This window comes from Sturnus vulgaris, chromosome 26 (genome assembly GCF_052056855.1).
Source record: "Sturnus vulgaris isolate bStuVul1 chromosome 26, bStuVul1.hap1, whole genome shotgun sequence".
NCBI classification, from domain to species: Eukaryota; Metazoa; Chordata; class Aves; order Passeriformes; family Sturnidae; genus Sturnus; species Sturnus vulgaris.
The window spans coordinates 2,115,098-2,140,848 of NC_142268.1; the positions used below are offsets into that span (position 1 = coordinate 2,115,098).

Sequence of the window (25,751 nt, forward strand, 5' to 3'; positions counted from 1 at the left end):
ACACTTTAAACACAAATTGTCCACACAACAAATTGACTTTTTCCCCCCCAAAAAACCCCTCCCTGTGTGTTGCTGCCCTTTTCACATAACCCCCAGTGAGTTTCTCAATAAATTTTTTTCCTCCTGTCCTAAAAACACCCATACAACCGTCCACACCTTATTTCTGCCTCACTTTAAGGGGTTCAGACCCCTTTTTCCAGGGCTCCAGGGGGGGAAATTTGGGATATTTTTGCTCACCTTGATCCTCTCGATGCCGGCCTCGATGCGGAGCTGCTCCACGAGCTTGCGAGCCTGAGCGATGTTGTTAGTGGTGGACATGGTGTGCCATCAGCCCCGGGCCCCACACAGGAGAATCCTGCAAAAAAAAACATGGGAAAAGTATGGGAAAAGTATGGGAAAAGTATGGGAAAAGCATGGGAAAGGCATGGGAAAAGTATGGGAAAAGTATGGGAAAAGTATGGGAAAGGCATGGGAAAAGTATGGGAAAAGTATGGGAAAAGTATGGGAAAGGCATGGGAAAAACCCTGCAAAAAAACATGGGAAACCCCGGAAAAACCCTGGAAAAACCATGGAAAAACCATGGAAAACCCTGTAAAAACCATGGGAAAAGCATGGGAAAAACCATGGAAAAACCATGGAAAACCCTGTAAAAACCATGGGAAAAGCATGGGAAAAACCATGGAAAAACCATGGAAAAACTCTGGAAAAAGCACGGAAAAACCATGGAAAAACCATGGAAAAACTCTGGAAAAACCATGGAAAAACCATGGAAGAACCATGGAAAAACCATGGGAAAACCATGGAAAACCCATGGAAAAACATGGGAAAAATCCTGGAAAAACCCTGGAAAAACCATGGAAAAACCATGGGAAAACCCAGGAAAAATCCTGGAAAAACCATGGAAAAAGCATGGAAAAACCCATGGAAAACCCTGGACAAACCATGGAAAAACCATGGAAAAACCCAGGAAAAATCCTGGAAAAACCCTGGAAAACCCATGGAAAAAGCATGGAAAAACCATGGGAAAACCCAGGAAAAATCCTGGAAAAACCATGGAAAACCCATGGAAAAACCCAGGAAAAATCCTGGAAAAACCATGGAAAAACCATGGAAAAACATGGGGAAAATCCTGGAAAAACCCTGGATAAACCATGGAAAAACCATGGAAAAACCATGGAAAAACCCAGGAAAAATCCTGGAAAAACCCTGGAAAACCCATGGAAAAAGCATGGAAAAACCATGGGAAAACCCAGGAAAAATCCTGGAAAAACCATGGAAAAACCATGGAAAAACATGGGGAAAACCCTGGAAAAACCCTGGAAAAACCATGGAAAAACTCTGGAAAAACCATGGAAAAACCATGGAAAAACCTTGGATAAACCATGGAAAAAACATGGAAAAACCATGGAAAAACCATGGAAAAATCATGGAAAAACTCTGGAAAACTCATGGAAAACCCATGGAAAAACCCTGGAAAAAACACAGAAAAACCATGGAAAAAACCCTGGACAAACCATGGAAAACCCATAGAAAAACCATGGAAAAATCCTGGAAAAACCATAGAAAAACCCATGGCAAACAGTCCAATAAAGAGCTAATAACATTTATATTATTGACACTTTTAACCCAGTAACTCAACTTCTGTGACCTGCAGTGCAGCACTAATTATCCAGGCAGAAATTACTGCTGGAAACTCATGATGAAGGAACAAGAAAAGGAAGATGGGATGATGCCCAAGAACTTCCATTTTATCCCATACCTATTACTATAGTAATATATTTAATATATTGAATAATTTAATATATTGAATATATTGAATCTATTAAATCTATTTAACATATTGAATATATTGAATCTATTTAACATATTGAATATATTGAATATATTTTACATATTTAACATACTTAACCTATTTAATATATTTAATACATTACTATATATTTTAATATATCACTCTATATTAAAACCTCCATATTCCAAACCCTTTATTTCAACAACACACTCGTGATTTTTAACTCCAGCACTCGAATTTTGGAGGTTTTCTCCAAGGCCTCGAGTCTAGAGCAGTGCTCTGCTGGGGGGATCAGTGTCAGAAAGCACAAAAAAAAAATTAAAAATTCTGTTGTCCCCAAGGCCACCCCGGGGTGTGACGTGTCCCCAGGGAGCTCTGCTGGCCCCACTGAGTTTCCTGAGGTTGTTTCAAGTTCCCTTTTCCCAGAACGAGCCCTCGGGATCCCCTTTCCAGGGAGTTCTGTTAAAAACTCTGCTGAGGAGAGCAGAAAAATCCTCCTGGTTCTGGGAAAGGAAGGGAGGTTCTGCCCGGGCACCCAGGGGGGCTCTGGGGGCTCCTGGACCCGTCTGGGCCAGCCCTGGTGGCTTTGGTGTCCCTGGCACCCGGGCAGGTGACACTGGCACGTGCCAGAGCTGCCCGTGGGGCTGTGTCCATGGGATTTATATCCAACATTCCCATGGGATTTATATCCAACATTCCCATGGGATTTGTGTCCAAACTTCCCATAGGATTTACATCCAACCTTCCCATAGGATTTATGTCCAACCTTCCCAGGGAATTTATGTCCAATCTTCCCATAGGGTTGTGTCCATGGGATTTATATCCAACATTCCCATGGGATCACATCCAACCTTCCCATGGGATTTATGTCCAACCTTCCCATGGGATTTTTGTCTGACCTGCCCATGGGATCATGTCCACCATCCCCATGGGGCCATGTCCATCCTGCCCATTGGATTTGCATCCAACCTTCCCATGGGATTTGTGTCCCATGGGATCACGTTCAACCTTCCCATGGGATTTGTATCCACCCTGCCCATGGGATCATGTCCACCCTGCCCATGGGGCCAGGTCCATTCTGCCCATGGGGCCCTGTCTCTGTGGGGTCATGTCCCTGCAGCCCCACAGTGCCCTGACAGGCCCTGCACCCCGTTCCTCTCATTTTCACAGCAGGAACTGAAGGATTTTGTCCGTGAGACCAAAACAATCCCCCCTGTCCCTGGAGCAGCTCTGGCCACACCCTTGGCCACACACCATTCCCAGCCTGTCCCTCTGTGACAGCCCCGTGGAGGTGACACTGCTGTCCCCTCCCGCCCAGCCTGTCCCCTCTGTGACACCCTGTGGAGGTGACACTGCTGTCACCTCTGCCCAGCCTGTCCCCTCTGTGACAGCCCCGTGGAGGTGACACTGCTGTCACCTCCCGACCAGCCTGTCCCTCTGTGACAGCCCCGTGGAGGTGACACTGCTGTCACCTCTGTCCAGCCTGTCCCCTCTGTGACAGCCCTGTGGAGGTGACACTGCTGTCACCTCCCGCCGCTGACTCAGGGCACCGGGGGCAGCTCCCAGCTCCCCGAGCAGACCTGGAGACGATTGCAGGAGGCGAAGGAGCCAAAGCAAACACGGAGTGGGACGGAGCCGGCGCTCCCAGCCGCCCACTGAGCCCTTCCAAGCCTTAATTAGAGACTCCTCCAATTTTCTCCCCGGCCCTGGCGGCTTCAAAGCCGGCGGGATCGGGCTGGGAGCGCCTGTCCCATCCCAAATCCTCGCCGTCTCGCCTATGTTTAGACATTTCGGGAGTTTATTCCAGACCACAGAGACACTCTCAGGGATTGTTTTGCTTGGCAGCCGCTTCCCGGCGTGTTCTGAGCTCCTCAATCCCTGAGCAGATCCCGGGAATGGGGCGGGATGGGGAGGGAAACAAGCGGCGCTTCAGCCCCGCCGCGTTCCCGGCTCCGGCACGCCAGGATTCCCTGAATTCACGGGATTGTTTGGGAATCTCCGCCCCTCCCGTCCTGGAAGTGAAGTCAAGCCAACACGGGGAAACTGCCAGGGTGAAATCAGGTCTGGTTCTGTGGAAAACCGGAGGAGGAAGGCGGCTGTTCCCTGAGGGAACGTCCTGCTCCGGTCTGAGGAGCTGCAAAACAGAGCAGCTGCATCCCAGAGAATCCCAGAGAACCCCAGAGAACCCCTGTGAGTCCCAGTGAATCCCAGTGAACCCCAGTGAATCCCAGTGAATCCCAGTTTCCCTCTTCCCAGCGGTGCCTTTTCCCTCTCCAAGAGTAAAGAGAAGCAGCAGTCGGTGCTGAGCCCCACAGGGGGATCTGAATCCTTCCCAATCCCAGATCCCTCTGTGGGATTTAAATCCTTCCCAATCCCAAATTCCACAGTGGGATCTGAATCCCCCCCCCACTCCCAGGTTCTGCAATGGGATCAGGAGCAGGGAAAAGCTTCTAAACCCATGAAAACCCGAGAGCCTTTCCTGCTGCAGACTCTGCCAGCACAGCCCTCACCTGGACAAGAGCTAGCAGGCAGCTGGGAGGAAAAAAATGCGAGGAATTTGTGTTTCCAAGTGTTTGCAGCAGCACAGGATCACCTGGCTGTACTTTCTCAGCTTCCTGTTTATGGAGCCAGGCTGATGAATCAGCCCAGGGAGAGTTCAGAGAACTTCTGGGAGTTGTTCCCACCCCCATCCCTGTCCCTGCAGCATCCTGAGGATCCCAGCCCGGCTGGAGGAAGGACGGTGTGGGGAGGAATTAAAGGAGTGTTTGAAAAACAGATCCTTGGCAAGGCGGAGATGTTTTCCTTCCTGGTTTATGGTTTCATGGGGTTTGAGCTGTTCTGCAGATCCCCAGCAGCCCAGTGAATCCCGGAGAATCCCAGTGAATCCCGGAGAATCCCAGTGAATCCCAGTGAATCCCAGTGCATCCCAGTTTCCCTCTTCCCAGCGGTGCCTTTTCCCTCTCCAAGATTAAAGAGAAGCAGCAGTCGGTGCTGAGCCCCACAGGGGGATCTGAATCCTTCCCAAATTCTACAGCAGGATCCACATTGCTCCCACTCCCAGATTCCACTGGGATCTGAATCCCTCCCAGTCCCAGATTTCACTGGGATCTGCATCACTCCCAGTCCCAGATTTCACTGGTCCCACAGTGGGATCTGAATCTCTCCCAGTCCCAGGTTCCACATTGGGACCTGAATCCCTCCCAGTCCCAAATTCCACAGTGGGACCAGCATTGCTCCCAGTCCCAGATTCCACTGGGATCTGAATCCCTCCCAGTTCCCCCTGGTTCCACAGCAGGCCCTGCACGGGGTGAGGTCCCTCAGCCACGCTCCGGGGCTGCTCCCAGGGTGAACAATTAAGCAGGAACCTCATTAACAACCACGGGCCATTGGCCCATGGAGCCATCCCGGGCCTCAGGAGCTGGAGAAGCCAAAACAAACCCTGGAGATGTCCCTTGGCACTGGCAGGGTGAGGTAACAGGGCTGGGAGAGGAGCCAGGGAGAGGAGCGAGGTGTGCGACACGCACGTCAGGTGACATCAGCAGTGCCACCACCAGTGTCACCAGCAGTGTCACAAGTAGCGTCACAAGCAGTGTCACCACCTGCTTTGGATCCAGCTGTGCCCAGTTTGGATCCAACACTGCCCAGTCTGGATCCAGCACTGCCCAGTTTGGACCCAGCACTGCCCAGTTTGGACCCAGCACTGCCCAGTTTGGATCCAGCACTGCCCAGTTTGGACTCAGCACTGCCCAGTTTGGATCCAGCACTGCCCAGTTTGGACCCAGCATTGCCCAGTTTGGATCCAGCATTGCCCAGTTTGGATCCAGCACTGCCCAGTTTGGACCCAGCACTGCCCAGTTTGGACCCAGTATTGCCCAGTTTGGACCCAGCACTGCCCAGTTTGGACCCAGCACTGCCCAGTCTGGATCCAGCACTGCCCAGTCTGGATCCAGCACTGCCCAGTTTGGACCCAGCACTGCCCAGTTCGGATCTAGCACTGCCCAGTTTGGACCCAGCATTGCCCAGTTTGGATACAGCTGTGCCCAGTTTGGACCCAGCACTGCCCAGTTTGGACCCAGCATTGCCCAGTTTGGATCCAGCATTGCCCAGTCTGGATCCAGCATTGCCCAGTTTGGATCCAGCACTGCCCAGTTTGGACCCAGCACTGCCCAGTTTGGATCCAGCACTGCCCAGTTTGGACCCAGCTCCACCATCCCTTTGCCCATTTTTTAAAGCAATCGGTGTTTGGGAAAGGGCCGGGATGTGACGTCTGCAGGGACACCCAGGTCTCCTGCACAGCCTCCCAAAGTGAAGAAATCAACCCCACAGCGCCAGAATTCCTCCCTGCCAGGGGGGCAGAGCCTCTGGAGTTTGTGCTGCTGCTGCTGGAGCGGGGCCAGCGCTGCCTTTTCCCTTCCCTGGATCCGTGACTCAGCACCAGCCCTGCTCTCCTTTCGCTGAGTCACCCGCAGCCCTCGCTCAGCACAAACAAATCTTCCCGAATTTCTGTCCCGGCAGCAGCAGCAGCATTCGGGGACAAGCCGATTTTCGGGAATGGCTCTGGTGGCTCCTCACGCCGTGTCCGGGATTTATTCCAGCAGCGATGAAGTCACCGAGCCCTGCAGCTCTCAGGGCTGCTCCTCCTGCAGCTCGGGGATCTGGCAGATCCCAGCACACCGAAAGATTTCCCAGCAGCTGGAAAACGCTGCAGCAATAAAACCACGATTTAAAAAAAAAAAAAAAAAAAAAAAAAATCGATCAAAATTCAGGGAACACAAGAGGCAGGGAGGGATCATCCCGAGGTCAAGGACACAAACAGCCGGGAGGGAGGTTGGGAAATGCAGACGGGCGAGGTTTGGGAATGACACAAACACATCCAAGGAGAGTCTGGCTGCGGCACAAACCCCTCCCAGGAGCACTCCTGCCTATTTTAGGGAAAGCACCGAGGTCAGGAGAAAGCCTGGCATGACCAGGATTTGTTTTTTAAACCCGTTTGGATTTTCTGGACTAATGCTCAGAGCCACGTCCCGCAGCAGCTCGGTCTGTCTCGGGAACAGCCTCAAATCCCTCCTGGGCTCCGTCCCTAAATTCCCAAGCTCTCGCTGGCACAAAGCCGATGTTTTGCGGCTCACGTTCCCAAAAACGTGCGGGGAGCCGAGGCTGTGCCACCCTGCCCGTGTCCTGCACAGCCCCACGGAGCCGCTTTGTTCCCGAGTCCTGGACCCTGCCAAAGTCCCCATTTGGGCTTTTTTTTTTCTGGGAAAAAAGCAGCGCAAACCCGCGCAGGTCCTGAGTCAGCCTGGCGCAGCAGCAGCGGGGTGGCAGAGCGGTGACAGAGCGGTGACAGAGCGGTGACAGAGCGGTGACAGCAGCGCTGGCTCTGCCGAGCCGTGACTCAGCAGCGGCTCCGTGCTGGAGGAGGCGCCTCCTCCTCCTCCTCCTCCTCCTCCTCCTCCTCTCTCATCACGGATCCGAGCAGTCTCTGCCCTTTCAACCATTGATTTATTGGTTTATTGATTTATTGGTTTATTCCCGGCGCTTCCCGGCGGGATCGCCCAGACCCATCCCTGTCTTTTCCCCTCGGCTCACCCCAAACCTTTTCCCTCGGCTCACCCCAAACATTTCCCTGCCTTTTCCCTCACCCCAAACATTTCCCTGCCTTTTCCAACCGAAACGCGGCTTCAGGTCACGAGGGTGAAACCGGCCGGGCAGCCGGGCCTGTCTGGGCCTGAGGAGCGGCCCTGGCACGGATCCCGGTATGTGCCAGTCCCGGTGTGTGCCAGTCCCGGTATGTGCCAGTCCCGGTGTGTGCCAGTCCCGGTGTGTCCCAGTCCCGGTATGTGCCAGTCCCGGTGTGTGCCAGTCCCGGTGTGTCCCAGTCCCGGTGTGTGCCATCCCCGGTGTGTGCCAGTCCCGGTGTGTCCCAGTCCCGGTGTGTGCCATCCCCGGTGTGTGCCAGTCCCGGTGTGTGCCATCCCCGGTGTGTGCCAGTCCCGGTGTGTCCCAGTCCCGGTGTGTGCCATCCCCGGTGTGTGCCAGTCCCGGTGTGTGCCATCCCGGTGTGTCCCAGTCCCGGTGTGTCCCAGTCCCGGTGTGTGCCAGTCCCGGTGTGTGCCAGTCCCGGTGTGTGCCAGTCCCGGTGTGTGCCAGTCCCGGCGTGTCCCCCGGTGCCACCTGCCCGCCGCCGGACGGTGACGGCAGCACAGAAACATCAGAGGAATGCGCTGAGCCCGCGCGGCTCCGGGAATTCTTCCCATTCCTCTCATAGCTCTGAGCTGCCACTCCTCTAACTCCAGGAACTCCTACCCTTCCAGGACCCCATGTAATCCCTGAGGATCCTCTCTACCCTTCCAGGACCCCATGTAATCCCTGAGGATCCTCTCTACCCTTCCAGGACCCCATTTCATCCCTGAGGATCCTCTCTACCCTTCCAGGATCCCATTTACCCCTGGGATGGAACAGCTCCAGGGTCCTCAAACCTGCCAGGATTTGGGATTGGGAATTCGGGGATGGAGCAGCTCCAGGGTCCCTCAAGCCCACCAGGATTGGGAATCCGGGGATGGAGGAGCCCGAGGGTCTCCAAAGCCACCGGATTTTGGGATGGAGCAGCTCCCCCTGGCTGGAGCGGGGCCAGGAGCCACCGACAGCTCCTGGGAACGAGCCCGGAGCCAGGAAAGGCGGGGGGAGCACATTGGGAGAGCCGGGATCGCTGATCCAGGGCTGGGATCGCTGTCCCCGATCAGGGATCGCTGATCCAGGGCTGGGATCGCTGTCCCCGATCAGGGATCGCTGATCCAGGGCCGGGATCGCTGATCCAGGGCCGGGATCGCTGTCCCCGATCAGGGATCGCTGATCCAGGGCCGGGATCGCTGTCCCCGATCAGGGATCGCTGATCCAGGGCCGGGATCGCTGATCCAGGGCCGGGATCGCTGTCCCCGATCAGGGATCGCTGATCCAGGGCCGGGATCGCTGTCCCCGATCAGGGATCGCTGATCCGGGGCCGGGATCGCTGATCCAGGGCTGGGATCGCTGATCCAGGGCCGGGATCGCTGATCCAGAGCTGGGATCGCTGTCCCCGAGCAGGGATCGCTGTCCCCGAGCAGGGATCGCTGTCCCCGAGCCCGTCCCTGTTTTTGGGAATGACCTCACGGGTTTTGGGAGCAGAGCTCGGCTTTGGGGCCGGGCTCTCTCCCTGTCTGGACACGAACAAAGCCGGCTCCATTTTCCCTCCTCACTTCCTGCAGCCCCAGCTCCGCGCCTCAATGAGCCATTGAATTTTTCCCTGACCGCAGCAAGTTTTTATTTCTTTCTTTTTTTTTTTTGTTTCTATTTTTTCTTTCTTTCCCCCCCCGCTCTCCTCACCTCCTTTCAGACCTCCAGATTTCTGTGGCGTGGGAGCAGGAGCCATTGCAGGGTGGCAAAACTCCCTAAAACCTCTCTAAAAACTTCCTAAAAACTCACTAAAAACTCCCCAAAACTCCCTAAAAATGCCCTAAAAACATTTTTCCAGGGAAGCCTGAAGCATTCCCAAGAAATTCCCCCTTTTTTCCCAGGGAAGCCAGTTACACCAGTAACCAACACCAGTTACACCAGTAACCAGCACCAGTTACACCAGGAACCAGCACCAGTTACACCAGGAACCAACACCAGTTACCCCATTACACCACACCAGTTACCCCAGTAACTCACACCAGTTACCCCATTAATCAGCACCAGTTACACCAGAAACCAACACCAGTTACCCCATTAACTAGCACCAGTTACACCAGTTAGACCAGAAACCAATACCAGTTATACCATTAACCAGCACCAGTTACCCCATTAACCCACACCAGTTACCCCATTAACCAGCACCAGCTGCACCAGTAACTCCACGCCAGTTATCCCAGTAAGCCAGACCAGTTACCCCATTAACTCACACCAATTACACCAACACCAGTTAGACCAGTAACCACACCAGTTACCCCATTAACTCACACCAGTTACCTCATTAATTACACACCAGTATCCCCATTAACCAACACCAGCTGCACCAGTAACCACACCAGTTACCTGAGTACCCCACACCAGTTACCTGATTAATTACACACCAGTAACCCCAGTAACCCCACACCAGTTACCCCATTAACTCACACCAGTTACCTCATTAATCAACACCAGTTACCCCATTAACCAACACCAGTTACCCCATTAACCCCACACCAGTTACCACATTAACTCACACCAGTTACACCAGTAACCTCATTAACCAGCACCAGTTACCCCATTATTTACACACCAGTAACCCCAGTAACTCCACACCAGTTATCCTAGTAAGCCAGACCAGTAAACCCATTAACCAGCACCAGTTACCCCATTACCCCACACCAGTTACCCCATTAATTACACACCAGTTAGACCAGTAACCCACACCAGTCTCCCCATTAACCCACACCAGTTACCTCATTAATTACACACCAGTTACCCCATTACCCCACACCAGTTACCCCATTACCCCACACCAGTCTCCCCAGTAACCCACACCAGTCTCCCCAGTAACCCAACCCCTTTAGCCCAAAGTGTCCTTGAGGGACCCAGGCTCTGCCCCAGCATCACTCAGGAACCCCTGGAGCAGAATTCCAGGTTTTTTTCTCAGGAATTCTGCGAGTTTAAGGGGAATTCTTCCCCTCCCTCCTGCTTTCTGCAGGGTGGGGAATCCCAGTGCCAAACACCACGTGCAAAAACCCTGGAAAATGTTGGGAATTCTCCCTCCCCGTGGATGATTTCCCGCACGGATCCGGTTTCATTCCCGTGCCTGCACGAGGGGAGCGACAGCTGGGTTTGGAAAACAACAACAACAGCCATGGAAAAAAACAAAAAAAAACAAAAAAAAACCCACAAAAAATCTTCAAAAAAACAACCAGGAGGTTGTGACAAAAATATTGACTTAAAACTGCAATCCATGGAAAACACAGATAAGGAATTCTCTCCTGGATTGATGCTGAGCAAACAACAAATCCACGGAGAAACCTCCTGGGAATGGGAGCTGGGAGCATTTCCAGCTTCTGTCCTGAGATCTTCCCAAAGAAAACTTCGACCCTGGGGGGATTTGGGGATTTCAGGAGGCTCCTGGAGCTGCATTTTCCAAAGCAGAATTCCCAAGCCCTGCTCCTGCTGGGTGTGTTTGCCACCGAGCCAAGTCAAAACCAGTTCAAAATAAAATTGTGAATTTCTGCTGAATTCTCTGTCCAAGCATCTCCCAACAGCCCCCTCGGAGGTTCTGAAATTCCACATTTTAGCAGGATTTCCATCCCATCTCAGTTTCCAACAATCCCCCAGAGGCTCTGAAATTCCACATTTTAGCAGGATTTTCATCCCATCTTGTTTCCCATCCTCATTCCCCACAAAAAGGGGCCCTGCTGGCATCGGGGCCTGGATCATTCCCAGTTTATTCCCATTCTGGAATGGGGACACAGAGCCATTCTGGGATCCTCATTCCCTACAAAAGGGCCCTGGCTCATTCCTGGCTCATTCCCATTCTCAAATGGGGACACGGAGCTGCAGTGGGATCCTCATTCCCTAAAAATGGGCCCTGCTGGCATCAGAGCCAGCTCCTTCCCAGCTTATTCCCATTTAGGATGGGGACATGGAGCCACTCTGGGATCCTCATTCCCTACAAAGGAGCTCTCCTGACACCATTCCCAGTTCATTCCCAGTTCATTCCCATTCTGGAATGGGGTCACAGAGCTGCTCCAGGATCCTCATTCCCTACAGATGGGTCCTGGATCATTCCCATTATGGAATGGAACCACTCTGGGATCCTCATTCCCTACAAAAAACCCTGTTAGCATCGGGGCCTGGCTCATTCCCATTCTCAAATGGGGGCACAGAGCTGCAGTGGGATCCTCATTCCCTACAAATGGGTCCTGGATCATTCCCATTCCAGAACAGGGACACAGAGCCACTCTGGGATCCTCATTCCCCACAAAGGAGCTCTCCTGACACCATTCCCAGGTCATTCCCAGTTCATTCCCATTCTGGAATGGGACACAGAGCTGCTCCAGGATCCTCATTCCCTACAAATGGGTCCTGGATCATTCCCATTATGGAATGGAACCACTCTGGGATCCTCATTCCCTACATAAAAGCCCTGTTAGCATCGGGGTCTGGCTCATTCCCATTCTGGAATGGGGGCACAGAGCCACTCTGGGATCCTCATTCCCCTCTCCTGACACCATTCCCAGCCCATTCCCAGCCCATTCCCATTGCCAGGACACACTGAGTGACCTTTGGGGCCCGGCCATCACATGAGTGCCCCCCCGGCTTTGTTTTTCCTCCTCCACCCATCCCCTCTGTCCTGTGACTTTCCCTCCCCAGCCCCGGAGGGTGACAGAGGTGACAAAGGCACCCGAAATCAGCCCCAAACCCCTGCAGGCCTCCTCCAGCCCTGCCTTCGGATTTAAATTGATTTAAATTCACATTCACATCCCCCAGGACTCCTCTGCACTTGTTCCACCACCAAACCCCAGCGGCCCCGCGTGACCGCGGCTGTTTTCCCGCAAAACCTCGGCTTTTTTTTTTTTTTTTTTTTTTGGGGGGGGGAAAAAAAAAATAAAAATAAAATAAAATGACGGCAGCATCATGTGAGGGTGTGCAGCTCCCAGCTCAGGGCAGGATTGGAGAGAGGAGGAAGCTGAAAGTTTCTTTTCTTTTCTTTTTGGTCACGCTGGGCTGGCAGCGATCCAGGGCTGAGCTCAGGGCTGGGGCTGCTGCCAGCGGGGCCAGCAGGGCTAAAAAAGGGAATTTTCCCCTCTGTGAGAAAGGGATGGGATGGGAAACACGTGAGGGAGATGCCCTGGGGTCACGGGCAGCTTTGGGCCGGCTGGGGTTTAAATTTAGAAAATTATCTGCTGCAGGTTGGAGGAAAACGGGGATAAGGAAAGAGGGAAAATCGCTGGAGAGGTTTTGGAATGAGCTCAGGAGCCGGAGAGGCTGCCAGGACACCGGGAATGGCTTTTAAAGTGGAAAAAGGGAGATTTGGGGGTGGGATGGAATTCCCAGAAAAGCTGCGACCTTTGCTGGGGTTTGGTGGTGGAACAAGAGCAGAGGAGTCATCGGGATGTGAATTAAATCTGAATTTAAATCTGAATTTAAGTCTGAATGTGAATTTAAATCTGAATTTAAGCCTGAATGTGAATTTAAGTCTGAATTTAAGCCTGAATGTGAATTTGAATCTGAATTTACATCTGAATCTGAATTTAAGTCTGAATCTGAATCTGAATGTGAATTTAAGTCTGAATCTCAATTTAAGCCTGAATGTGAATTTAAATCTGAATGTGAATTTAAGCCTGAGTGTGAATTTAAGCCTGAATGTGAATTTAAATCTGAATGTGAATTTAAGTCTGAATCTGAATTTAAATCTGAATTTAAATCTGAATGTGTATTTAAGCCTGAATCTGAATTTAAATTCACATTCAGACTTAAATTCACATTCAGATTTAAATTCACATTCAGATTTAAGTCTGGATGTGAATTTAAGCCTGAATCTGAATTTAAATCTGAATTTAAGCCTGAGTGTGAATTTAAGTCTGAATGTGAATTTAAGCCTGAGTGTGGATTTAAATCTGAATGTGAATTTAAGCCTGAGTGTGGATTTAAATCTGAATTTAAGCCTGAATGTGAATTTAAATCAATTTCTATCTGAAGGCAGGGCTGGAGGAGGCCCGGAGGGGTTTGGGGCTGATTTCGGGTGCCTTTGTCACCTCTGTCACCCTCTGGAGCAGGAATGAAAACAAAGCTGGGGAGGGAAAAAATCCCAGAAAAACAAACCTGGAGGATCCCTGGAAATGCCCAGGGATAACAAAAAGCATCCCCTGGCTCTGGGCAGGGTGAGATTTCAATTCCTTCCATCCCAGAAAATTCCAGAAATCCACACATTTCCCATTCCCCAGCCTGCATCACTCCCAGCCCTCCTGCACCCAAATTCCTGCTGGGTTTTGGGGTTCCCGAGGCAATTCCTGATAAAATTTGGGAATTCCTGGAGCAGCAGCTCCCACACTCCTGGCTCTTCCCTCGTGGGAGTGACAGGAAAAAAAAAAAAAAGGAGAAATCAGCTCCTTCTCCGTGTTTAAATTGGGAATAAATTAACCCAATTAGCAGAGTTTTAATTAAAATCAGTAGCAGGCACTTCTGTCCCAGCTGGGATAGGCACACTCACCACTCTAAATTATGTTTCTGTATTTTAATTGGATTTGTTTCTAAAATTCCAGCTCAAAATTCCCAAAACAGAGCTCAAAATCTGCAGGAAAACTGGGAAATAAAGGAGGAATAAATGACAGGAACCAACGTGATCCCAATTTATGGCACGGGACAGGCAGCAGGAAACTCCCATCCCATAATAAGCTCCCTAACCCAGGGATGAGTGGAATTTTTTATATTTAATGTTTTTCCTAATAATTGACACAAACACCTCCTCCTTTGTCCCACCGGGGTTTGCATTGGAATTCCCAGCTGCAAATCTCAATTTGCATCCATAATTGGATTTAAAAAAAAAAAAAAAATAAAATAAAAATAAAAAAATTAAAAATGGATGAAAAGCATTTTGGCACCACCTTGGAGCAGCCAGACTGGGATAAACTGGGATAAACTGGGATAAACTGGGATAAACTGGGATAAACTGGGATAAGGATCAAGGAAAGGCTCACCTGGCCCTGTGCAATCCCAGCCTAATTAAAATCTTCATTTAGCAGAGAAATTAAGAGCAGCTCAGTGCCAGGACATGGAGGTGACACAGCTGATCCTGTTCCCTTCTTCCTCACCCATCCCAACTACTTTTAATCCTTTTTTTTTTAATTTTATTTTATTTTTTTTTTTTTGCTTTGTGAACTGTTAATTTTGATGTATTTTTATCTTCAATTTCACTATATTAAACTCAACACCCACCCAACCCAACCTGCTGCAAAACCATCTGCACTTAAATTAAAAACTCCCGAGTCCAAATCCAACCCACCCACCTAAATTTGGAATTTATTTGTCCAAAATTGAGTTTGGAGTGCTTTTAGCAGCACTGGAGGAGCTCAAATCTGCAGGGAAACCATCAGTGAGCTGTGAGAGAAAGGGAGGGAAATAAAACCAAGGATTTTTGTAGAAAATAATGGGATTTTTAGTTTGGGTTTTGGGGGTTTTTTGGGTTTTTTTTTTGAAAAAATCCTAAATAATTCCTGAAAAATTCCTAAATAATTCCTGAAAAATTACTGAACAATTCCTGAAAAATTCCTAATAAATTCCCAAACAATTCCTAATAAATTCCCGAACAATTCCATTTTCCTGGGAAAGCTGAGCCCCAATTCCTCCAATTCCATGGAATTCCAAACCCAGTTCTGGCCTCACTTCCCAGCCTGGCACCAACTGAATCCCCAAATTCCTCAATTCCATTTTTTTTCTGGGCAGGGTTTCAGAGCCCTCAGGTTGGAAAAGATTTTTGGGATTAATTAATTAATTAATTAATTAGTGCTGTTACTACCTGGAATCACCCAGGGCTAAAAAAAAAAAAAAAAATAATTTTTAAAAAAGGAGGAGAGGGAGGATTTAGCAAGGTGTTAAAAAAAAAAAAAAAAAAAAAGGGGGATTTGGAATTTCCAATTTGGGAACGCTGGGAATTCAGCTGCTACTACAAGGCTAAAAAAAAATAAATAAAAAATAAAAAAATAAAAAAATAAATAAAAAAAGGAGTGAAATCCTTGCTGCTTCCTCCTCCTCTTGCCAGTGAGTCACATTCCCTGAGGAACACACTCATCCCAGTTTTTGGTGTGAAAAGAGCAGGGAAAAATATCCTTTAATTCCAAAAAAAAAAAAAAAAAAAACCCCATGGAGATGATGCCACAGCAATTCCAGCTTTGCTCCCCTGATCCCGTTTTGTGCCCCACAGAATTTGGGACAAAAAAATCCCCCAAAAAAAATTCCCAAATTCCCACAGGGATGCTCTGAGTGATGGGATAAGGACAGCCCCAAAATTTCGGGGTGGGAAAGGCATTAAATAAAAAATTTTTTGGGGTCAAAAATGGGAATTTTTGGATGAGGAGGGGGGGGAAAACTCAGCAGGATGATTTTTGAGAAAATCGAAAGAAGATTTGATTTGAAAATCAAAATTTGAAAATCAAAAGAAGATTTGAGAAGCACAGGGATCAGGAATGGCCATTCCAAAGGAGGGGAAAACGCTGCTAATTAATAATTGAACCATGCTGTTGGATAATTGGATAATGGGGAGGATTAATAATTGAATGCTACTTGATAATTGGATAATGCTCATAATTAATAATTGGATAATGCTGACAATTAATAATTGGATAATGCTGATAATTAATAATTGGATAATGCTGATATTTGATATTTGAATAATGGTGTTTGATAACTAGATAATGCTATTTGGTAATTAGATGATGCTGATAATTAATAATTGGATAATGCTGATATTTGAATAATGCTATCTGATAATTGGATAATGCTGATAATAATTAGATAATGCTGATATTTTATATTTGAATAATGATGTTTGAAAACTGGATAAAGCTACTTGATAATTAATAACTGGATAATGCTGATATTCGAATAATGCTGTCTGATAACTAGATAATCCTATTTGATAATTGGATAATGCTGATAATTAATAATTAGATAATGCTGATTTTTGAATAATACTATTTGATAACTGGATAATGCTATTTGATAATTGGATAATGCTGATAATTAGTAATTGGATAATACTGATATCTGATATTTGAATAATGCTGTTTGAAAACTGGATAAAGCTACTTGATAATTAATAACTGGATAATGCTAATATTTGAATAATGCTACTTGATAATTGGATAATGCTGATAATAAATAGCTGGATAATGTTGATATGTGAATAATGCTGTTTGATAACAAAATAATCCTATTTGATAAGTGGAAAATGCTGATATTTGAATAATCCTACTTGATAATTGGATAATGCTGATAATTAATAATTGGATAATGCTGATATTTGAATAATACTATTGGGGGGGGTCCCAGGTGCCATTCCCTGGGACAATTCCCCCTTTTCCCATTTCCCACCCAGCACAGGGGCCTGGGGCACTTTGGGAAGGGGCAAAATTCCAGCCCTGGGCATTCCCTGGCACTGGGATCCTGGGAGCACAGATCCCATTCCAAAGGTTCCAAATGTTCCAAATGTTCCTCGGGAGAGGCCCGGGGCTGTTTGTAAATAAATCCTCACCTCTGGCCCAGATAAAGCCCGGGGATATCGAATTCCCAGAGAAAGGAACTTTGTCCCGAAGTTGTGCAGGAATGAGCTCCGGGAAAAGCAGCAGGAACAGGGAACAGGAGGCAGGGGGTGATCCTGGAATCGGGGTCAGGACAGCAGGGAATTCTGGAAGGGTTTGGGGTGGATCAGGGAATTCTGGAAGGGTTTGGGTTGGATCAGGGAATTCTGAGATCCTGGAAGGGTTTGGGATGGATCAGGGAATTCTGGAAGGGTTTGGGGTGGATCAGGGAATTCTGGAAGGGTTTGGGGTGGATCAGGGAATTCTGGAAGGGTTTGGGGTGGATCAGGGAATTCTGGAAGGGTTTGGGGTGGATCAGGGAATCCTGGAATGGTCTGGGCTGGCCTAAGGAATCCTGGAATGGTTTGGGCTGGCCTAAGGAATCCTGGAATGGTTTGGGCTGGCCTAAGGAATCCTGGAATGGTTTGGGCTGGGAAGGAGCTCAAGGCTGGAGCTCCAGGAGGAATTTGGGATGTCCTGAGGCCGGGACTCCTCCTGTGCTCACCCTGCATTCCCATCCCTGGGATGTGCTGCTGGAATTCTCCTCTGCTGAGGCCTGGCTTGAAAAATCTCGGTTTGGGAATTGCAGGAAGGGAGATGATGGAATTGCAGCTGGAATTAAAGCCCTGGTGAGGCTCTGTGCTGTTTTAGGGCACTGGGGCTGATCCCTGCTGGGATTTTGGGGATCAGTGGATCCCATCCAGGTGAATCCAACCCCAACCCCAGAAATTCGGGATGGGTCACAGGCAGAGAGACCCTGCACCCCCCTCTGAGCCTGTTTACAACTAAAAACACCCCAAAAAACCAAAAAAAATCCCAAAAGGAAGGAATTGGGGATGGCTCCCTGTGCCTGGAGCCCTCCCTGGCCCCATTCCCACAGGGAATGAGCTTGGAGCTGATCAAAGCCCCGAGATTTCATCCCCCTTTAATTTCTGCTCAAGCCACAAAACTCTCCCAAATATTTTTCTGCCAGCTCTGATCCCGTGGAGCTTTTCAAGTTTCGGGATCAAAGCCGGCCGGGTTTTTTGAAGGCTCTGTTTCCATTTCTCGTGGTCTCTTCCAAGGAGTTTTTTTGGTTTTTTTTTTTTAAATTTAAAAAAAAAAAGCAATTTTTTCATCAGGAAATGGAGAGAAAACTGCTCAGTCTCCGTGCAAAGGAGCTGAATTTCACCCTGAATTTTAGGAATTTTAGGAATTTTAGGAATTTCATTCCTAAAAAAGGATGGCTGGAGGCAATTCCCTTTCAGCAGCTGCTGGAATTCGGGTTTCCCTTTCCCAGCAAAACTTTGGAATGAGGAATCCCCAGGAAACCCCAGACCCTTCCAGCCCTGCCTGGAAGCTGCTGGAAAAGGGGGATCTGCTCCCATTTTCCATGGAAATGATGGGATGGCTGGGGCTGGAGGGATTTTTAGGGATCATCCTGGGGCAGGGAAATCTCCAAAAATCCTGAAATTTGAGGCTGGGAACTCCAGCAGGAATCGTTCCCACCCTCTGATGATTTTTCCAGATGTGCACTTGGATAAATTTTTTTTTTTTTTTTTCCCAGGGGTTGGATTCTCCCTCTGTGGGAAACTCAAATTCCTTCCCCCCCCAAAAAAATAAAACCCAAAAACCTGGGAAAACAAAGAGGTGTCAATTGTCTGAGGAGGGAAAATCAACATCCAGGAATTCCAGCAGATTGAGAATAAAACTTTTTTTTTTTTTTTTTTCCCCTGAAAATAAAAGTTTTACTAAAAACTAAAAAATCACAGAATCCAGGACACAAAATTCCACCATGAGATCCCTGGGGCAATCCAATCCCAAAAATCCCGGGATTTCTGAGCTAATCCTGATTTTAACAGAATTCAGGAGATTTTAGGGAGAGGTTTTGGGGAGAAATTTTAGAGAGAAATGTTCGGGACAGGTTCTGGGGAAAGATTTTGGGGAAAGGTTTTGGGGAGAGGTTTCAGCAATCCAGTAACAGGCACAGGAACCTGAAAAGTTTTGATTCTGCCCAATTTTTTCTTCTCCCTGCACATCTGGGCAGCTGTGGAGGATGAGAATTGGGCTGTGCTGGTTAGGGGGGAAATAGGAAATAAAAAATTTAAAAGGGAAAAGCGAAAAGGGGAAAGGAAGAAAGAGAAAAAAAATAAAAATAAAAAAAAATAAAAATACAAAAAATAAACGAAAGAATAAGTAATTTTTTTTTAAAAATAGAAGCATTTAGAGGCGGGAGGTGCGGGCAGCCCCGGAGCCGGGAATGCCGGGAATGCCGGGAGGGAACGCGGGAATGGAGAGAGAGGGGTGAGCTCAGAGCACCGGAATGTGTGAGCGTGAGTGTGAGAGTGTGAGTGTGTGTCTGTCTGTCTGTCAGTCTGTGTGTGTGTGTGTCTGTGTGTCTGTCTGTCTGTGTGTCAGTTTGTGTGTGTCTGTCTGTCTGTGTGTCTGTCTGTGTGTGTCTGTCAGTCTGTCCGTGTGTCAGTTTGTGTGTGTCTGGCTGTGTGTCTGTCAGTCTGTCTGTGTGTCTGTGTGTGTGTCTGTCTGTGTGTCTGTCTGTGTCTGTCTGTCAGTCTGTCTGTGTGTCTGTCTGTGTGTGTGTGTGTCTGTCAGTCCAGACTGGAGACAGGGAATCTCCCTGTCCGTCAGTCACTCTGTCTGTGTGTCACTGTCTGTCAGTCTGTGTCACTCTGTCTGTGTGTGTGTCACTCTGTCACTCTGTCAGTGTCTGTCAGTCTGTCCGTGTCTGTCAGTCGGTCTCTGTGTGTCCCTGTGTGTCTCTGTCAGTCTGTCTGTCTGTGTGTGTCAGTCTGTCTCTGTCACTCTGTCTCAGTCTGTGTGTGTCAGTCTGTCTGTGTCTCTGTGTGTCTCTGTCAGTCTGTCTGTCTGTGTGTGTCAGTCTGTCTCTGTCACTCTATCTCAGTCTGTGTCTGTCAGTCTGTCTGTGTCTGTCAGTCGGTCTCTCTGTGTCAGTCTGTCTGTGTCTGTCAGTCGGTCTCTCTGTGTCAGTCTGTCTGTGTCTCTGTGTGTCTCTGTCAGTCTGTCTGTGTGTGTCAGTCTGTCACTCTGTCTGTCAGTCTGTCTGTCTGTGTGTGTCAGTCTGTCTGTGTCTGTGTGTCTCTGTCAGTCTGTGCCAGTCTGTGTGTGTCAGTCTGTCTCTGTCAGTCAGTCTGTGTGTCTGTGTCACTCTGTCAGTCTGTCTGTGTGTCAGTCTGTGTCAGTCTGTCTGTGTCTCTGTCTCTGTCAATCAGTCTGTCTGTGTGTCAGTCTGTCTGTGTGTCAGTCTGTCTGTGTGTCAGTCTGTCTGTGTGTCAGTCTGTCTGTCTGTGTCTCTGTTTGTGTCTCTGTCACTCTGTCTGTGTGTCTGTGTCAGTCTGTGTGTGTCAGTCTGTCTCTGTCAGTCAGTCTGTCTGTCTGTGTCAGTCTGTCTGTCAGTCTGTGTCTCTGTCTGTGTCTGTCAGTCTGTCTGTGTCTGTCACTCTGTCTCTGTGTCTGTCAGTCTGTCTCTGTCAGTCTGTCTCTGTGTCTGTCAGTCTGTGTCTGTCAGTCTGTCTGTGTCTGTCAGTCTGTCTGTGTCTGTGTCTGTCAGTCTGTCTGTGTCTGTCAGTCTGTCTGTGTCTGTCAGTCTGTGTGTCTGTGTCTGTCAGTCTGTCTGTGTCTGTCAGTCTGTCTGTGTCTGTGTCTGTCAGTCTGTCTGTGTCTGTCAGTCTGTCTGTGTCTGTCAGTCTGTGTGTCTGTGTCTGTCAGTCTGTCTGTGTCTGTCAGTCTGTGTGTCTATGTCTGTCAGTCTGTCTGTCTGTCTGTGTGTCAGTCAGTCTGTCTGTGTCTGTCACTCTGTCTGTGTCTGTCACTCTGTCTGTCTGTGTCTGTCACTCTGTCTGTCTGTGTCAGTCTGTCTGTCTGTGTCTGTCAGTCTGTCTGTGTCTGTCAGTCTGTCTGTGTCTGTCAGTCTGTCTGTGTCTGTCAGTCTGTCCTGGGGCTGGATCCAGGGCGGGGCTGCTGCCGGAACGTGGGTGCCGGGCAGGAATTTGGGGTGGGGGATTGCAGGGACAGCTCTAGGGGAGAGATTTTAGGGAAAAATTTCATGGAGAGATTTTTGGGAGAGATTTTAGGGGAGAGATTTTTGGGGACAGATTTTGGGGAGAGATTTTGGGGAAAAATTTCATGGAGAGATTTTAGGGAGAGATTTTGGGGAGAGATTTTGGGGAGAGGTTTTAGGGGACAGGTTTTAGGTTGGGTTGGGATTGTGGCGCAGAGCTCAGCTGAGGGTGAAGAGAGGGGGAAAATCCTTCTTCATCTTCATCCTCATCCCCATCCTCATCCTCATCCCCCTGGATATCCCCAGTGCTCCTGGTGACCTCACCCCGCTCTGCTCCAGTTTTAATTAAAGCGCTTTGATTAACGACTCTCCGGATAAATAATGATATTAAGAAGCCAATTATTAAATATTAAATATTAAATATTAAGTCCGAGCCCAACAGCCGCGGCCCGCGCGCGCCCTCTGCCGCCCGCGCGGGGGAACTGCACGCGAGGAAATCCAGCAGGGTTTTCCCCTCCCCAAAAAAATGGGATTTTAAAGGATTTTTCACCCGAAATGCACAGAATCGGCTCATTTCAACTCCCCAAAGCCTGGCTGCGACACACGGGGAGCTCTGGAGTCACCTGGAACTCAGCTCAAACTCCAGATCCATCCCAAACCCATCCCAAACCATCCGAAATCCATCCCAAACCAATTCCAAACCATCCGAAATCCATCCCAAACCCATCCCAAACCATCCTAAAATCCATCCCAAACCAATTCCAAACCATCCCAAATCCATCCCAAACCAATTCCAAACCATCCCAAATCCATTCAAAACCATTCCAAACCAATTCCAAACTCATCCCAAACCCCATTCCAAATTAATTCTAAACCCATTCTAAACCAATTCCAAATTAATCCCAAACCAAATCCAAATTAATTCCAAACTCATCCCAAACCAATTCCAAATTAATCCCAAACTCATCCCAAACCAAATCCAAATTAATCCCAAACCAAATCCAAATTAATTCCTAATCCATCCCAAACTCATCCCAAACCTATTCCAAACTCATCCCAAACTCATTCCAAATTAATTCCAAACTCATCCCAAACCAATTCCAAACCATTTTCCAGATATAACGAACCAATTAATGGGAAATTAATCATCACTAATGAGCTCAGTGAGGAATCCTCTGCTCACCTTCCCACAGCAGAGCAGCCTCTGCCTCTCTCCTGGATCCCCGTGGATTCCTGGATTTTTCCTGGATTTTTCCTGGATTTTTTTCTTGGATTTTCCCTGGATTCCTTAAATTCCTCCTGCCAAGGAAAACGGGAATTCACCTCCATCACCCCAAGCTGCTTTATTAATGGAATTAATCCTCATTATCAATAAATAATTATATTTTAACAGCTAATATTCATCATTAACAAGTAAAATTCAGGATATTTATATTATTTATAATTAATGTTGGGGAGGGACACCTCCAATTATTCACCCAAAAATTAAAAAAAAAAAAAAAAAAATAAAAATAATTCATTCACCCATCAATAATCAATAAAATAATTAATCAACAATCAATAAAAACAGGGAGGTTGTGGGATCTCTTTGTTTTTTATAAATCACGGCCTGGCTGAGGGCTCAGGGAAATATTTGGGACTAAATTAAAATTTTTTAATTTTTTTTTTTTTTTTGGAGGGAGGGGGGAGAGGAAAGCAGAGAGGGAGAGGGACTTGTGAGATTTTTTTTGGGGGGTGGAAAGTGAAGAAAAGGAGAAATTTCCCCCATTTTTGGGGTGGAATATGAAGAAGAAAAGGAATTTCCATAATTTTTAAGGGAATGAGGAGCTGGAAAGTTCCTTGCTCAATTTTTTTTGGGGTGGAAAGTGAAGAAGAGGAGGAATTTCCTCATTTTTTAGGGGGAATATAAAGAATTCCAGAGGAGTTTTCCCCATTTTTGGGAGGGAATGAGGGAAATATTGAAATATTTAAGGAGTGATGGATGCTGGGATGTCACAGAAAGGTTTGGGATCAAGGAATTCCAGGAAAAATGATGGAAAATGGAATTATTTTATTAATTTAGAGGGGTTTGGGATGGAAGGATCAAGGAATTCCAGGAAAAATGATGAAAAATGGAATTATTTTATTAATTTAGAGGGGTTTGGGATGGAAGGATCAAGGAATTCCATGGAAAAATGATGGAAAATCGAATTTTTTTTTTTTAATTTAGAGATCCACATGAGGTTTTTGTGTGTCCCCACCACCAACTGTGATTTCCTGCAGGGACAGGAGCAGTTTTGGGGTCTGGGGGTGCTGCCCTTACCTGGCCAGGTGAGCCCAGCTCCTGTGGCACCTTCAGCAGGAGGGGGAAGGACAAACCTGAAATAAAAAAAAAAAGAGAAATTTCAGCCATTGAGAGGATCCTGCAGGGAATCCCAGCTCTGAGCTGCAGCACCAAAAACATTTTCCCCATTTCCACCAGACCTGCTTTTCCCTTTTTTTTTTTCTTTTTTTTTCCCGTTTTTTCCCCCCCGTTTTTCCCTGTATTTTCCCTTTTTTCCCCCTTTATTTTCCCTTTTTCCCCCTGTATTTTCCCTGGTTTTCCCTGTATTTTCCATTTTTTTCCCCTGTATTTTCCATTTTTTCCCCCTGTATTTTCTCTGGTTTTTCCCTGTATTTTCCCAATATTTTCCCTGTTTTTTCTGGTTTTTTTTTTTCCCCTGTATTTTCCCTGCTGGAATCCAGCCCATTCCAGAATTATTTAAAGCCCCTCACTCCTTTTCCCAATCTCCATCATCCCATTTTTTTCCCAATATTTTCCCTGGGTTTTTTCCCTGTTTCTCCCTGCATTTTCCCTGTATTTTCCCAATATTTTCCCTGTTTCTTTCCCTGTTTTTTCCCAATATTTTCCCTGATTTTTTTCCCAATATTTTCCCTGTATTTTCCCTGCTGGAATCCATCCTATTCCAGCCCGATTTCAACCCACACCAGGTTTGATTTATTCACATTTATTTACATTTCCATACGTTCAGGCCCTGCCTTTGAGGGTTTTTTTGGGTTTTTTGGGGTTTTTTTGGTTTTTTTCTTTTTTTTTTTGTGGGGTCCTGAACTCCTAAAATCCCTCAGAGGAGGAGTGTGGTGAGGATGATGCAGGGCACACTCCAGCTGGATTTTTCCATGCTCATCCCTGGAGTTTGGGATCAAAAATCCCAATTTTTAATCAACTCGACCCTTTCAACACTTCTATTCCAAAAGAAATTTTAAATTTTTTTTTTTTTTGTCGAGAGGGGGTTAAAAATCCCATCCCTCCATCCCATAACCAGCACCAGCCACAGCACAAGAGCAGAAATAATTCCCAATTTTTCCATCAATCCCATGGGATTTATTCCAGCAGCCACACCCCTGATATTCCCCAGGCTGGGAGAGGGGAATTTTCAACAAAAAAAAAAAAATTTAAAAAAATAAAAATTAAAAAAAAAAATTGAAGAAAAAAAAAATTAAAGTGAGTGGAAATGCAAGAAAAGGAGAGACAAAGACTGAGGGAAAGGAAGGCAGAGGAGCAGAATTGCAGCCAATTAAAAGCCCACACAATAAATTAATTCCAGTTCCAGGGGGGCTGGGAATGCCACAGCCAGGATTTTAGGGGAGGGGAAAAATTGCTGCATTGTGTGCTTCTGTCAGGAGGCTGAGGGTGACATCTGCAAAAGGGGAAAAAGGGGAAAAAGGGGGGAAAAAAAGGGGGAAAAAAAGGGGGAAAAAAGGGGGAAAAAAGGGGGAAAAAAGGGGGAAAAAAGGGGGAAAAAAGGGGGAAAAAAGGGGGAAAAAAGGGGGAAAAAAGGGGGGAAAGGCAAAAAAAAAAAAGGAAAAAAAGGGGGAAAAAATGGGGAGGAGGGGGGAAAAAAGTTCCAGCACAGCAGAAGCAAAGGGAGGGAATCCAGGAATTCAGGGATCCAGAAATTCAGGAATTCAATAATTCAGGAATCCAATAATTCAGGAATTCAGGGATTCAGAAATCCAGGAATGATGGAATTTAACAATTCAGAAATCCAGGAATCCAGGAATTCAATAACTCAGGAATCCAGGATTTCAGGAATTCAGAAATCCAGGGATTCAGGGATTCAATAATTCAGGAATTCAGGAATCCAGAATTAATTCAGGAATCCAGGAATTCAATAATTCAGGAATCCAGAATTCAGGAATCCAGTTTTTCAGGAACTCAGGAATTCAATAATCCAGGAATTCAGGAATCCAGGAATTCTGGAATCCAGAATTCAGGAATCCAATAATTCAATAATTCAGGAATCCAGAATTCAGGAATCCAGTTTTTCAGGAATTCTGGAATCCAGGAATTCAGGAATTCAATAATCCAGGAATTCTGGAATTCAGGAATTCAATAATCCAGGAATTCAGGAATCCAGGGATTCAGGGATGGGTTTGAGGATCTGGGAGCCCCAGGGACAGATGTGTGAGAAATTCCAGATGTTCTCCCCCCACCCCTCACCAGTTCCTTGCTCTGTTTTGTTTCCAAGTGCCCGAGTTCCCTAAAAAAAAAAAAAAAAAATCCCTTTCCTTCAGGAACCTTCCCAGTGTTTAATTTCGTTAATTTCTTTAATTTTATTTAATTTATTCCTCTGATAAAACCCAGCCAGGATTTCATTCCCAGCCCCAAATCCCTGCAGAACCCCTC

General features: G+C 47.5%; 1 protein-coding gene across 2 annotated transcripts in view; it reads right to left on the bottom strand.

Annotated features, from left to right (window-relative positions):
- Window positions 1-25,751, bottom strand: part of GNG7 (G protein subunit gamma 7) — a 45,604-nt gene that overhangs the window by 6,309 nt on the left and 13,544 nt on the right. For both annotated transcript variants that reach the window (XM_088179327.1, XM_088179328.1), the window contains exons 2-4: window positions 23,388-23,443; window positions 22,269-22,384; window positions 238-355 (exon numbers count right to left, since the gene is read on the bottom strand). In XM_088179327.1, the coding sequence (XP_088035453.1) occupies window positions 238-318 (81 nt within the window). In that variant the 5' untranslated portion in view covers window positions 319-355; window positions 22,269-22,384; window positions 23,388-23,443. The remainder of the gene's footprint in view (window positions 1-237; window positions 356-22,268; window positions 22,385-23,387; window positions 23,444-25,751) is intronic.